Consider the following 15,845-nt stretch of genomic DNA (forward strand, 5'->3'; position numbering starts at 1 on the left):
TAATCAAGTTAAAGTAACCCTACCCAACCCTGTTAACACATAAAAAACAAAGAATAGGGTGTGCAAAATGATTCAGCCCCGTTACTTTCAGTGCAGCAAACTCCGTCCAGACGTTCAGTGAGGATCTCTGAATGATTCAATGTTGATTTAAATGACCAACAATGATAAATTGAATCCACTTGTGTGTAATCGAGTCTCTGTATAAATGCTCACAACAACATGTTAATTAACAACATATATGATATAACGAAACACATGTACTATATAACATGTTAAACTACATAAATAAACACGTTTGAAAAAAAAATATGGTGTAAGGTTATTTAGTATTTTGTAAGGGAAAATACAACATTTTGTGAGGGTGTGAAGCCCTGGAGCTTGACAGGTATGTTTTATTGTTGAAGATCTGATCTGCAGCTCACATCCGGTGGAAACCTTGCTCCGCCTACTTGCGATGACGTCATGAAAAGGATATACGTCGCACCTGCAACTTTTTTTCTCCGTTCGGCAAAGTTTTTCGATGCACTTATTCTTCAAATCCATGAAACATTTTTCTACGGCAGCAACTAAAGGATGAATGGAGTCCCGTTTGTAAGTTCTATTCGCTATTTCTTCTCACAGCAGTGACAATGTTATTGTTATTCACTTCATGAATGGCTCATTTTCAGGGTTGGGTAGGTTACTTTAACTGGATTACTTTCAATGACTTTTGGATTACTCCAATAGCAAATATGCTAATAAAAGACAAACTGAATATGAATAAAATGATGACTCACAACACGCGGTAAGCTTTCTCTCCTGGCTTTGATCTCCGGCAAAACTAACATAAAATGCGACAGAAACAAAATGAAAATGAATCCAAACAGCTTGCCAACATCATTTTTGCCGTTCCGTGTATTCCGTTACTCCCCAAGCCTGCACAAAATTTAGTCATTTCATTCATATTTAGTTCATTTTGTCTTTTATTAGCATATTTGGTATTGGAGTAATCCAAAAGTAATTGAAAGTAATTAAGTTAAAGTAACCCTACCCAACCCTTTCATGAATGGCTCAACTGTTGTTTAGGAAAACTGCGTTTTTTTTTTGTTTTTTTTGTTTTTTGGTTTTGATTTTGTTTTTCCTCACGCGTGTTGTTTTGTTTTTTATTTTTATGTTATTTTTTTATGAGAATGAATAGGATCAAAAACGTTTAAATTGCGCGTGCCCGGCAGGAATGTTTCACGCCTTCGTGTTGCCGCGAAATTCCTCACTAAGATGACACTCAAACATGCAGAGGAACTAAGAAACTCTTCATCAAAGGTTTTGAGATACTTAACGCATTTAAAGATTCCAATCTGATATTTTTTTGTGCATTTAACGATGGAGAAAAGTTTCGGGAGTGACAGAAATAAGATCAGGGGGGAAAGTGGATTAATAGGGCAGAGGGTCAAAGTGTCATGTCTCGACATGTCAACAAAGTTTCCTTTAGATCGGAGTATCTAATTTATTTTGCACGGATGGGGGCGCTATTTTGGCCCGCCTACCATTTTTCAGTGGCCCCTCAACCAACAGAGTTGGGTAAAGTTACTTTAACTGGATTACTTTCAATTGCTTTTGGATTACTCCAATACCGAATGTGCTAATAAAAGACAAAAGAAACTAAATATGAATAAAATGACTAAATTTTGTGCAGGCTTGGGGAGTAACGGAATACATGGAACGGCAAAAACGATGTTGGCAAGCTGTTTGGATTGATTTTCATTTTGTTTCTGTGCATTTTATGTCAGTTTTGCCGGAGATCAAATAGATGAAAGCCAGGAGAGAAAGCTTACCACGTGTAGTGAGTCATAATTTTATTCATATTTAGTTTCTCATCTCATCTCATCAGCCGTACCGCTTATCCTCATTAGGGTCGTGGGGGGGCTGGAGCCCATCCCAGCCATCTCCGGGCAGTGGGCAGGGGACACCCTGAACTGGTTGCCAGCCAATCGCAGGGCACACAGGGACAGACAACTCATTCGCTCATTCACACTTAGGGACAATTCGGACCGGCCAATTCACCTGAAATGCATGTCTTTGGAATGTGGGAGGAAACCGGAGTGCCCGGAGGAAACCCACGCAAGCACGGGGAGAACATACAAACTCCGCACAGGAAGTCTGGAGCTGGATTTGAACCCACGACAGGTTCCCATGACATGAACTGTGCCGCACAAGCGCTAACCACTGCGCCGCCGTGCTGCATATTTAGTTTCTTTTGTCTTTTATTAGCATATTTGGTATTGGAGTAATCCAAAAGTAATTAAAAGTAATCCAGTTAAAGTAATGTGTTACTCTGAAAGTAACTACCTAGTTACAAAAAACATTGTATACTCAAAACTGTCCACCCAATACTGCTTAAAAATAGCTGCAAAAAAAAAGAAAACGAAGAAAACGCCAACCATTGCATTTGCTTGTTATCGTCCCTCGAGGATTAAAGGAAATTTAAGCGACCTGCCATTGATTCAAATGATACAAAAAAGTGATGTGTTTTTGATAGGTAACTTGCACTGTTGTGTGAATTGGATGTATAAATTGAGGACTTAATTCGTGGCTGAAAAAGTTGAAATATCTTGAGTACGTAGTTAATCGTTAATAAAGTATCATCAAACCTCCCGTTTTGCTCCTGTTATGTATTATATGAATAATGTTGGCCAAAAAATGACTAATTTCTCTCGAAAGGCGTCAGAAATATTTCCAGACGTTACCCCGAGGTTTATTTTTTTATTTAGAGCGCAGGCATTGGGGGGATAAGAGCAGCTCGCTGTTTTCCTTTGTGCTGCCACGAAATAAAATAATTAGCCGCACCGTACTTAAACCGTTTTGAAATGTAGCAAAAAAGTAGCACCTTGTAGTCAGGAATTTACGGTACAGTGGAACCTCGGTTCTCAACCATAATCCGTTCCAGAACCCTGTTCGAAAACCGATTTGTTGGATCACCAAAATCATTTTTCCCATTAAAAAGAATGTAAATTGTTTTAATCCGTTCCAACACCCTGAATGTTTAACGTAAACATCAAGCTAACCCAGGCTAATCTTACGTTCGCGTTATCGTAATCTTCCGTACGGAAGATTACGATAACATGAACGTGTAAAAATGAAAAAAAATCAGGTCGTTTACAAGTCATTTAGCACCCGGGTCTCCACAATAAGTGGTGAGCGGTTCATTGGAAAAGGGGCTCCGTTCCAACACCCTCAATGTTGGGCTCCGTTCCAACACCCTGAATGTTTACCTTGAATGTTTAACGTAAACATAAAGCTAACCCAGGCTAATCGTACGTTCGCGTTATCGTAATCTTTCGTACGGAAGATTACGATAACGCGAACGTGTAAAAATAAAAAAAAGGATAAAGAAAATAATTATGGATAGGATTTCTAACCTTTGTGGTGGTCAGCAGAAGGCGCAGGTGGACGGCTGTTGCTTGCTTATAGCACTCACTCCCTTAACCACATCACTCGATTTCACAGCCTCCTTATTCTTTAGTTTCGTACTGATCATAGATTAAGCCATGCTGTATTCCCTAGCAAGATCAGACACTCGCACACCTCCTTCATATTTTGCTATTATTTCTTTCTTAAATGCAATAGTTGTACGCACTACTTTTCTTTTTTTACCTGTAGCAACTTTGCTGCCTGCACTGACTTTCTTCGGAGGCATAATAAGGGGTTAAAACACCCGTACGCCGCTCAGCATCGCACCCTAGCGTACGCACTCACGCATTACAGGCATTCGAACTCCGATTTTTTTGGACCGAACAGCGAAGCAAGAATTTCTCGAAAGAGAGGCGTTCGAAAACCGAGGTTCCACTGTACTTATAATATTGGTAGAAGTTGGATTCAGATATTCAAGGAATAGATCATAAAATGTTTGGTAGGTATCCACACCAATTTCGTCGGCTGAATCGGTGCTCTCTCTTTGACATAGGTTGTTGCTGTCTTGGTTTGTACTGCTACGGTTTCCTTTTCTGTGGTCAGCTTCGATTTACGAAGCAGCAGCAGGAACCGGCGGCAAGCTACCTGCAAAGATGAAGAGTACCTAAATGGCAAGGTCTGCTGCAAGAACTGCCCCCCTGGTAAGGCCAAAACATTGAATCCGAGGGTGTTTGTTTTTGCATGGAAACGGGGGACGGGCCCCCACCACTATCGAGCAATCATTGTTTTATGCCCATCAATGCATGTGATAACTTGAAAAATGACACCATCCCGTGATATTGTCAACATAAAATCCAGGTTATTCATATGCTATAGAATAGAAGTGTGTTTTAAGGTTAGGTTTAAATATTTCCACTGAGGTTTCAGATCAAATCTAGGGGGAAGAGCATTCCACAGCACCGGGGCCCAGATGGAGAACGCTCTCAAACCTGCGGATCTCTTCTTGGCTCTTGGGATCACTAGTAGATCAGCATTTTCAGAGCGAAGGCTCCGGACCGGAACTCAAAATTAAATCTGAAAGCTATGAGGGAGCAAGTCCATGCATGATTTTGGATACTACCAACAGAACCTTAAAATCACATCTTAAGCAAACAGGGAGCCATTGCAGGTTAGCTGAGATCGGGGTCATGTGATCAAACTTACTTGTCTTCGTTAAAAGCCTCGCTGCAGCATTTTGTGCCAGCTGAAGGCTCTTGATTTTGGACTTCGGGAGACCGGAGAGTAGTGCATTACAGTCATCGAGACGGGAAGTAACAAACGCGTGAATTATAATCTCAGCATGGGGATAATTTTAGCAATGTTGCCGAGATGGAAAAAAACTCTTCTAGTAATATTCTTAACGTGTGTTTGAAGGGACAGATCAGGGTCAAATATGACACCGACATTTTTGACTGAGTCACTCTGGGTGATATTATATTTGTCAATGTTCAGAGCAGTTTTTGAGAACAAGTCACGGCATTTGGATGGACCAATAACTAACATTTCGGTCTTTTCAGAGGTAAGACACAAGAGGTTGAGTGACATCCTTTCTTTTATCTCAGTGAGGCAGGCCTCCAAATTTCCACAGTTTAGTGGGGCAGATTTCTCCATCGGAAGATATAGTTGAGTGTCATCTGCGTGGCAATGTAAACTGATATTATACTTGCGAATAATATCACCTAATGGAAGCATGTAAATGCTGAAAAGAAGGCGGCCAAGTACTGAACCCTGCGGAACACCACAGGTAACACTAAAGGGCTCAGATGTCATTTCACCATATTTAACACAGTGCGTCCTATCTGAGAGGTAGGATCTGAACCATAACGGCTCCTGAGAGACCTATCCATTTTTCCACCCGTTCTAGTAAGATCTTATGGTCTACAGTGTCAAAGGCAGCACTAAGGTCCAGCAGCAGCAAGAGTGATGAAGCGCCGGAATCCATTGCTAGTAGAAGATCATTGTTTACCTTAATCAGGGCTGTCTCAGTAGAGCGGTTAGCCCTGAATCCTGATTGCATAGATTCAAAAAGATTGTTCTCAGATATAAAATCATTCAGCTGCTGTGCCCAGACCAAACCTGTACCCTTGACTTGAGACTGTGGTTATATCTGACATACTGTACACTAAAAATGAGTCCTTTACCGTAACTTCTGTGTGCTTGTTCCAGGAACCCGTTTAAAGTCAGCCTGCACTTCGCCAGGCCAAACGGGGCAGTGTGAGGAATGTGCTGCTGAAACACACATGGAGCATGCGAATCATTTGAGTCGATGTTTCGAATGCACCAGTTGTCGTCCGGGTAAGGTTTTCCAGTGAACTCGGACGGTCGAACAATTGATTTTCTTAAAGTGTCGGGAGCAGTGTTCCCTCTAAGCTGCTCGCACACTCTCAGCGCACAAGAAAATCTAGCCAGCGCACAAAAATGAGGGGTCAAAATTACTTATTAAGAAGCGACTTAAGTCAAAGTTACAGTGCATGAAGGTAAAAATACATGGGTTCCCCTGACGTTGTGTCCCAAATGCGGTATTTTGAAGTCGAACGAAGTTGAGTAAAGTTAGTAGAGTATGTTGAGAACCGGCTTCTTCGGCTCGGCTCACTAAAAGAAACCGGCTCTTTCGGGTCCTAAGAGGCTCTTCAGGTTGTTTTTGCTTCTTTAATCCCAACATGACCAAATATTAAGTAAAATTATGCACAAAATGACTTAAAGGAAGGGGGGAATAGAACAAAAAAGAAAAAAATACCAAAATGAAAAAGTAGTGAAAAGCTGAGAAAAAAAGAAACAAAAGGAAGAGAAAAAAAAGAAGGAAAATTTAGAAAAAAGCCAGAAAAAAAGAAAAGAAAGAAATGTAGGAAAAAAGTAAATAGAGAACAAAAAGAAAAAAGTAACAGCTCGGAAAAAATAAACACAATGAGATTTTTTTAAAGGAATTAAAAAAAAAAAGTAGAAAAAAAAAACAGAAAAAAGAATAAAAATTTCCAATTATATCAAGTGAATCTTGTTGCCAACATTGTACTTCCAGTAAAAATTGTGATTAAGTACGGTTCTGTATCTTACAACCGACTAAATAAGCCCCTAAAAATGTTAATATTATGCGACAAAATATATCAGGACATAAAAAGAAATGGATATCTTGTGAAAGAATTGTAAGAACAAACGACGTTTGTAGGCCGTACAACCTTTGCAATAGTACATGAGTCAATTTATTCAAAAGAGAAAAATGATTTTGGATTGCCGGAAACTCGGCAAAATGTAACTTGATGTCAAGTTTTGGACATGTTTGATATTGATCTTGCCACACTTGGGATTATGGTTGCTCACTGTTGTTTCAAGCGTTGCGCCCCGACTTTGTGTGAACGCTCAGACCCGTGGAAAATTAGAGGGAGCATTGGTCGGGAGGTAAAGTCTCAAAATAAATGGTAAGAGGATACATTCCATGGTACTACGTCTAACCACACCCCATTTTTCTGTCTCAGATCAGGAAATGGTCCGCCCCTGCAGCAAAACCCAAAACACAGAATGCCGATGCAAAGAAGGGCGATTCTGCGCTCCTGAACACGCTTGCGAGATGTGCAAACTGTGTTCAAGGTGACTGCGTACTTTATCTTCATTCGTGACGGATACGTTCTGTGTTTTTGCTTCGATGATTGAGTTTACCTGCCTTTTAAACCAGGTGTGGGGAAGATGAAAAGGTTGTTCGAAACTGCACTGCCACCTCGAACACGGAATGCAAGAAAATCTCGAGTCAAAGGACATCGAGCTTAGGTAGAGAAAATAAATGGTTTTGCAATGTACACATTTCTGATTTTAGGATGAATAGTATGCATATCAAGGCAATTGGTGGGGAGGCTAAAATTATTCACTAGAATTTTGTACTGGCGATTAACGCACTGGGCTAGGGAAATGATCGAGAGGTCACAAGCTAAAAAAAATCTATACCACAAGCGGCTACTTTTTTCCTACATACTGAACACCGCGGCTTGTTTTTGTTGTCAGGACCAGAACGGAAACGGGACCCAATTGAGTTTCCCACAAGTTTTATTAAAGGAAAGAGGAAGGGCTGCGCCCACGATCCGGTGTTCGCTAGGCGCGGGAAGCAAGTCGCTCTCGTACTCGGATTGCAATCCGAACACGGAAGTGGATCTTCCGTAGCGAGCGATGGCGGTGTCAAGGACGGAAAAACAGGTCGATAGCCGGGACAGGAGAGCAAAAACCTGGTCGGGGTCAGAAACGGGTCGTAAGTCGGGACGGGAGAGCAGACGTGGTCGGGATCAAAAACGGATGTGACCGTGCATCTTTTACGTCGGGCATACAACTTACAAAATGTCTCCGACTGGGTGGCCGACAACTTTTTCAAGGGAGGAAAAAAAAATCTTCAAATCAAGCGTTTGCTTTATTTAGAAATTTCGGTTTGTTTGGCAATTTGCATACCCGGCAGCAAATCGGAAGCCTGCATCGAATAACTTCGTGCATCCGGACTTTTTCGAGCGTTATAAGGTCGTGCATTTGCATATCATTTTCCAAAGTAGACGAGCAGAGAACACAATAAAAATGGTCAAGTGGTTAGGAATCAAGCCAAAACATCAACCCAGAAGAATGATTCAAAAGAAGCTAACAAAATAGATGATGCTACAAAACGTAAACCTACATTAAAAGCATCGTGGAAAGAGGAGTTCACGTAGCAGACGACGCAACGTAAACATTGAATGAATGAAGATGAGTAAATACAGGTACATAGTGATGGCAGATGGAAAACAGTGATAAGTCGTTTTATTGCGTTTTAAGTTGGGAAAAATGGGACAGGCAACTTTTCAGAATTGTCTGGCCTGGTGTCCGCTAACTTTTTCTCAAGAGTTTTAGACACTGATGAAATGCAACATAAACATTACCACTTAGACGGAAAAAAATACAAATTTTGTTACTTCACAAAGTTGGGTCTTAAAGGGTGAAGTGTTACCGACAGTAATATAATTAGGTATACTTTGCTTGTACTTTGATTTTAAATTTTAAGTATTCCTCAGCAATCTGCAACCTTCTTGAGCTAATACAATTTCTGTACAAATTCTCCAGAAATTGTACTTAATCTACCGTATTTTCCGCACTATACGGCGCACCAAAAAGCCTTTTTTTTATTTTATTTTTTTCAAAAGCTGACCATGCGCCTCATTATACAGTGCGCCTTATATATGGATCGATATTAAGTCGCAAAGTCTTGCAACTAAGGCAAGCAGCCGCCGACTAGATTTTCCCCCGAAGGCGAAGTCGTCCGCGGTGTATGCTGGGATTTATATACCGGCGTTTCATTTCCTAACCAATGTGTCAATCATCATTTGAATCAGTCACTATTGGCTAAAGTTATTCGGAAGTAAAGGAGGCGGATCCTTTTTATAATTTACAGGCTCGCATAGGCTAAAGGGGCGAAACAAAGCCTGCGATTGGCCAGAAAAGATGAATGTGAATCACACGTTGGGTTGCACTACGGCATAGAGAAAACATGTTTTACTATTCTGTATTTTTAAATATTTTACTCTCCTGTATTTACTACATTCACGGTTGTAAGAAGACCATGGTTACGTATCATTATTGAACGTGATGGCTGCAAGAGGACTTAGGTGAGCTATGCAGCTTTATATTTTCCCGGTATCTTGTTTTAGAACGATCTTGATGTTTCTGTGATGAGTCTATTTTTAAACTAAATTCAATTCAAAGTGTTTATTGTCATATGCACAGTAAAAAAATCTTACTTTGCTGTCCACACAGTTGCCAGCAAAAATAAAATGGAAACTAAGAAATGTTTGGCATTTCTTGAATCCCAAGACTTTAACCTTCCGAATGATATTTGGAACGATTCATTTGAGTGATTGGTGACATCGTACAGACACTGTTTCCGTACATGTCTGAGACACTTCTTTGCTTCTTTGCAAGCTTTCGGAATGTTAAGGGGGTAATAAGTTTGACTGAACTATCTGTTTTGTCAACGTTCCCATTGTAGCGCCTTATAATCCAGTGCGCCTTATGTATGAAAAATATAGGACCAAAAACTATTTTTTGGGGGGTGCGCCCTATAAGCCGGTGCGCCTTATAGTGTGGAAAATACGGTAGTCTCAATGTGTTCTTAGTCTTTTAAATCTCTGTCATGGGTACCATGGTGCTAATATTTGTCTCTCCCCACCTTTCCTTCCAGCAGTTCCTGTTATTATTGTGTCCGTTGTGTTCCCTGCCTCTGTGCTTCTGATTGGACTGTTATATTGGTGCAAAATGAAACGGGGTCCAGGTAGGTGCAACAAATCAACATGAATGCAATGTTTAAGTATATTAGCTTATAACTGTTGTTCAGCTTTTGAGGGAAATAATTGATGGTGGTTTCATCTCCTTAGGCTCTATGGGAAATAGGCTGAAAGTTGAGGTGAGTGAGCATTATTTCAGAAATAATTTTGAGTCATATTTTAAGTTTCTTACAATTTGTTTTTGAGCTACAGGAGCATACACAGGAAGGGAAAACTGGACAAACCCAAAGGCCAATGCTTCCGGCCCTGAATTTGAATCAGCAACGGGTGAGGGATTACAGCGTGCCGGCCAAGCAAGACGAGTATCAAGAGTTGTGTCAAAGCAGCAGCAGCTCTGCCAGTAACTCTAGACAAAATCTAACCCACGGCTTCCCTGCCTCTGCCCGAGTCGATCAGGTTGCCAATGAGCCCTATGACAGGGTGAGAGCATCAAACTTGTGCACCAGCTTTATTTACGCTTGTTGCTTTGCATCTCTGCCTTTTCTTTCACTCTTCTTAACTTTAAGTTTTTATTTTAATTTCTGGAGAAAATTCAAGTGGAATGTGGGATCCTCCTAATTTCCTTTACAACTTAAAAGTTGGTGTCCTGAAACCTATTCCCTTTGACCTTAACCTTGACAACCTTAATTCAGATGAGATGAGATGAGATGAGGTTTAGGTAGCTTGTACTGTATTTTTTGTGTATACAGACAGTTTTTTAAATCTAAAAAAAAACTCTAAGTTTGGGTGTCGTACATGAAGTTTTATGGTAGTATATTAAATGTTTTTGAGATGAAGTGTTTGAGGAGTATGTTAGGAGTGACAAGATTGGATAGATTGAGAAATGAAATTGTGAGAGACAGAACTGGAGTAGTCAGGGAACTGAGCAAGCGTGTTGATAAGAGAGTACTGGGTTGGTTTGGACACATGGAGAGGATGGATGAGGAGCGAATGTTGAAGAAGATCTACAGAGCAGTAGTCAATGAAGGAGACCAAGAGGAAGGCCGCGATTGACGTGGATGGATGGTGTTATGAGTGCACTGCAGGAAAGAGGTCTAAATATAATGGAAGCTAGAGGTCTTGTTGGTGATAGGAAGGAGTGGAGAGGTGTTGTGAAAGGATAGTGGGATGGTGGACGCGTTCTTAAGGATGGGCTGGGCACCCGTATGATGCGGCAGGGGTAAACCAGTGAAAGCTGTCGGGCCCTGCTGTTGAACAGAAGAGTGTGTTGTGTCACCCTGACCTGAGTGACATGGCCGCTTTCTGGTGTCCCGTTTCATCTGGAGGGACGAAAGCATGACCAACTTAGGTCACGAGGTGCCTAACTTGTTTGGGTGTTTGGGAGATTGGGTTGGCCATGGTCCAAAAATGTTTGTGTGTGTTTTTTTTTGCTTTTTTTTCCCCTTTTATTTTCTTTGTTATTGTATGTGTTTGTCTTGCTGTTGGTCACCCCTCTTGAGGGATATGACCAAGGTAGATGGATAGTCATCCAAGAATTGTGTTGCACTTAGTTTCAACTGGGCAAAGTTAGTTGCTCTAGCTTTTTATTAGAAAATATGTCAACTCATTTTCTGCACCATTTTTCAATAATAAGTCTTATGTGTCTTATGTGTTGTGTCACAGGAGGAAGAACCTTTCCCGGAACTAGTTGCAGTTAATGGTAAGTCGATTATCGGTCATTTATTTCTCATAAGTGTTGCTAATTAGTTTAAGGAATGCTGTTTGACTTGATACTCCAAGTTGTTGTTTTTATGAAGCGATACAAACATGAGATGAGCCATCTGTGGAACTGAATCTATTTTGTTGAATAGGCAAAGAATATATCTTGCATATGTATATTCATATTTTATTTCTTCTCTTACACAGGGTTGGGTAGGGATACTTTAACTTGATTACTTTCAATTACTTTTGGATTACTCCAATACCAAATATGCTAATAAAAGACAAAAGAAACTAAATATGGATAAAATGATGACTCACAACACATGGTAAGCTTTCTCTCCTGGCTTTGATCTCCGGCAAAACTAATGCAAAATGCCACAGAAACAAAATGATAATAAATGCAAACAGCTTGCCAACATCATTTTTGCCGTTCCGTGTATTCTGTTACTCCCCAAGCCTGCACAAAATTTAGTCATTTTATTCATATTTAGTTTCTTTTTCTTTTATTAGCATATTTGGTATTGGAGTAATCCAAAAGTCATTGAAAGTAATCAAGTTAAAGTAACCCTACCCAACCCTGCTCTTACATCTCAGGCTAGTCTACACACTACCTTGTAAATACTTACTAATTTATCCTACATTCTGATCTGAGTTTTATGATTCTGATATGAATTCCAAAAACAATCAAATTGTATATATTGAGTGAGTGCCTTTCGTAGCTATTTAAAGAAAATCAATAAAATCACCTGGGCAGCACGGCGCCGCAGTGGTTAGAGCGTGTGCGTCACAGTTCTGAGGTCCTGAGATCAAACTTTCCTGTGTGTAGTTTGCATGTTCTCCCCGTGCTTGCGTGGGTTTCCTCGCACATTCCCAAAAACATGCATGTCAGGTTAATTGACTGGTCCAAATTGTCCCTTGGCGTGAATGAGTCAGCGGTCTGTCCTGCGTGCCCTGCGACTTGCTGGCAACCAGTTCAGGGTGTCCCCTGCCCGAAGACAGCTGGGATGGGCTCCAGCACCCCCGCGACCCTACTGAGTATAAGCGGGTCGGATAATGGATGGATGGATATGTGATTTTAATCGTGCGTGTGCATATATTTTAAGACACATGATTTTTAGATCTTGGGTAAATTGCGAATATATTGTCTTTCTTTAGATAAATCTCAATTACAATTTACCACTGGCAAACATGCTACCATAATTTTTTCATGGCCCGTAATAAAAGACCATAATTGATCCGTAACCCTTGCAATAACACATGTTTCATAGTGCCCCGTTAAGGTGTAGCATACCCCTATCATTTTGGGCGTGGCCCATAAGGGGCGGTGACGCTTCATTGGACAATGCCGTACAAACTAATGCAAGCTGCAGTCAGTTACGAGGAAAGAAGAAATGCCCTGTATGTCCTGCGACTGGTTGGCTACCAGTTCAGGGTGTCCCCTGCCCACTCCCTGAAGATGGGATGAGTTCCAGCATCCCAGCAAGCCTTGTGAGGATAAGAGGCGCAGAAAATGGATGAATGAATAAAATCACCTACAGTGTTCATTTTACCTCTGAAAAGTGATGAGTCCCGGGGACTTGCATGCTCGAAAATCTATGGGTCCCAACAGAGATCTATGGGTCCCCAAAATTTAGTGTTATCGAGGATTGAAATTTTAAACCGGTGACAAATATACAATAAAAATCTATATATTCATTCAGTTTTAAGCATCAAATTATGAATTCATTTTCTGCATCAAGTTATTGTTGGTAATATACAGATCAAAGGGATTATTACAAACCTGTCTTTTTTTCATTTTCTCCTTTTATACTTCCTTTTTTTTTAACTTATTTATACAACATAATAAATCGTAATATAATGCATCAAAGCAAGTGAGCCGTTTGAGAGCCGGTTCTCTTTCATGAGTTGAGCATGAAAAAGCCGGTTCTCTAAAAAGAGACGGACTTTTCACCGCACAACTCGAGATCGGCGTGCAGACGAAAACTCGAACCGCGAGACCAAAACAACATCTGCCGGATCTACCTGACGAAAAGTTTGAAGTGCGGTAAATCTTCGTTTAAAAAAAATGTAATCGGGTACTAATGACAATTTTGTGTCAAAAAAGTTGCGTCCCGGGGACGCACGTTGATTTTAGACTATGCGTCACCAGCAAAAATGATGCGTCTAGGACGCAGGGACGCGGGCAAACGAAAACACTGCACCTATATGGACAGAAGTACTTTTTCCCACAAATGTAAAAAAATGAAGAAAACACACTTTACTGAGTGAAATCAGTGAAAATAATTCTGCACTACTTAATATGTATTGTATGTGGAGTGGAGTCAAAACACCTGACTAAAACTGTTGCACTTTTGTCCCCAGGTGAAGCATCTCTCAAGAAATGCTTTTTATATTTTGAGGATTTGGATTTTGACTACTACAAAAGATTTTTTCGTGAACTCGACCTGTCCAACAATGTGATCAAAAGCCAAGAGTCTCTTCAATATGCGGACAGGATTCATGAACTGCTGCTCATTTGGTACGAGAAAGAAGGCAAAGAAGCGAGCTTGAATGATCTACTGCAAGCGTTGCTTAAGTTGGATCAAAGACGTACGGCCGAGAGCATCAAAGAGAGAGCGCTGGAAAACGGTCATTTTGTTGTGAAGATGAATTAATATACTTGCCGAAGTCCACTGTTACTCTTACGATTAAATTATGGCATTTTGTACGTTTTCCAATCCTTTGAAGAATACTGATTGGAACATTAAAATTCCTTTGCTTTTTGGCAAAACATACCCAGTTCTGGTGAAATTTTGGGGCATTTCAGCTGCAACTTGATTTATAATGTCACTTGAAAGCATTTCACAAATGTTCAGTGTTGGTTATTGTTTGACATTACTGAAGACGATACTGATGATCCCTCAGGAAAAACGTTGTCAGATGAACAAATGTATATAGCCGCTGTCCTGTTTGTTGAGTCAAGGCATTGTATGCTTTAATTGAAATGATTGAAATGATTTGAATGCTTGGATTTAGTCACAGTTTGACACATGCCAAGGATTAAGAAGTTTTCATTTCTTTTGTGTAACTTGGTCGCACTGTTCAGGATTGCTATGGTTGATCTGATGTTTGTTACGAAGTCAAATTTTGTATTTATGAAGTCTATGAAATGGTCACCATGGAATCCCTTCCTCATGCACACGGGGTTACCTTTTCGGCCTGCTTACAACATGTTTTTGGTCTCGTGTGACAGTTCGGATCATATTCAAACCAAGCTACTGAAGTTTGACTTTCGGCACTTTGAATGTTAGTGAGAAGTTTTAACTTCGCTGAAGACGTGTTAATGACTGCTATCATGCCTTCATATGCTAATGTTTCATGTTTGATATTGTTTTTCCTTTTAAGGCGCTAGCAGTTAGCTTCAAGGGTAAATGTTATATGATGCTGCTATGTGTCGCTGGAATTTTCAAGTTTTAAATTATGCTTTAAATTATGAGATTCTCAACATTGCAGTTTATGTATAATTATATATGAACTCTTATCTCGTTGTGCCTTTACATGTATGATACCTTCATGATTTTTTTATGAAGCTGTTTCAATAAATATTTTTAAAGTCAATGCCAGGCTCAATGACTATTTATTTGAAAGAAAGTACAGTACATGGCAGGAGGCAGGGTTGGGTAGGGTTACTTTAACTGGATTACTTTCAATGACTTTTGCATTACTCCAATACCAAATATGCTAATAAAAGACAAAAGAAACTAAAAATGAATAAAATGACTAAATTTTGTGCAGGCTTGGGGAGTAACGGAATACATGGAACGGCAAAAATGATGTTGGCAAGCTGTTTGGATTTATTTTCATTTTGTTTCTGTCGCATTTTATGTTAGTTTTGCCGGAGATCAAAGCCAGGAGAGAAAGCTTACCACGTGTTGTGAGTCATCATTTTATTCATATTTAGTTTCTTTTGTCTTTTATTAGCATATTTGGTATTAAGAGTAATCCAAAAGTAATTAAAAGTAATCCAGTTAAAGTAACCCTACCCAACCCTGGCAGAAGGTATGAAAATATGTAACTAAAAAATCTCATGGCTTAAAACATATCGTAATCACAGTGATGTTTACTTAGACTTGAAATTTTATATTATCATGTGGATATTTGAGACCTGCTTTTACCAGGAGCTTGTGAATGTTCACGTGCATTGATGAAGCAACCTTTGGACGTGTGACTCAACTGGGCAGGGCTTGTAAAGCGTCCTCATATCAACCCATTCCATGTCACCTCTGTGTTGAGTGGTCAAACAAGTCTTTAGGTATTTCCCTTAATAAAGGCGTTGTTTAATGACGTGCTTGATTCTTTTGGTGGGAGGAGGGAAAGGAAAAAGAAGCAACCTTTCAAGGAATTTGAAACCAGACCTAGCTACAAATGTAAAGCGTTGGTCTATTATGCCACACTGCAGTTCCACTATTGATGCATTCATCTCACCAATAATCTCCTCCCCCTAAAAAAAAAAGAAAA

General features: G+C 40.1%; 1 protein-coding gene across 6 annotated transcripts; it reads left to right on the forward strand.

Annotated features, from left to right (window-relative positions):
* The first annotated feature begins 440 nt into the window (after positions 1-440).
* Positions 441-14,945, forward strand: LOC148366442 (tumor necrosis factor receptor superfamily member 10A-like). 6 transcript variants are annotated; one of them, XM_088336873.1, is made up of 10 exons: positions 441-591; positions 3,941-4,088; positions 5,593-5,721; positions 6,897-7,008; positions 7,094-7,185; positions 9,605-9,694; positions 9,798-9,826; positions 9,894-10,127; positions 11,310-11,346; positions 13,710-14,945. In XM_088336873.1, exons 1-10 carry the CDS (start codon positions 574-576, stop codon positions 14,000-14,002), a joined length of 1,182 nt encoding a protein of 393 aa, XP_088192999.1. In that variant the 5' UTR covers positions 441-573; the 3' UTR covers positions 14,003-14,945. The 6 variants fall into 6 exon arrangements, with proteins under 6 accessions (XP_088192999.1, XP_088193004.1, XP_088193002.1 ...); XM_088336878.1 differs by having other exon boundaries at positions 9,894-9,974; XM_088336876.1 differs by having other exon boundaries at positions 9,900-10,127.
* The last annotated feature ends 900 nt before the right edge of the window (positions 14,946-15,845 follow it).

This window comes from Urocampus carinirostris, chromosome 5, assembly GCF_059441175.1.
Source record: "Urocampus carinirostris isolate Australia breed hairy pipefish chromosome 5, RoL_Ucar_1.0, whole genome shotgun sequence".
Classification (NCBI taxonomy): domain Eukaryota; kingdom Metazoa; phylum Chordata; class Actinopteri; order Syngnathiformes; family Syngnathidae; genus Urocampus; species Urocampus carinirostris.

What these genes read in the sequence shown, in the direction of transcription:
- LOC148366442 (XM_088336873.1), top strand. An exon ending in CTGCAAGAACTGCCCCCCTG is followed by an intron (nt 4,089 to 5,592) that starts GTAAGGCCAAAA and finishes TGCTTGTTCCAG; the next exon opens with GAACCCGTTTAAAGTCAGCC. An exon ending in CAAAATGAAACGGGGTCCAG is followed by an intron (nt 9,695 to 9,797) that starts GTAGGTGCAACA and finishes TCATCTCCTTAG; the next exon opens with GCTCTATGGGAAATAGGCTG.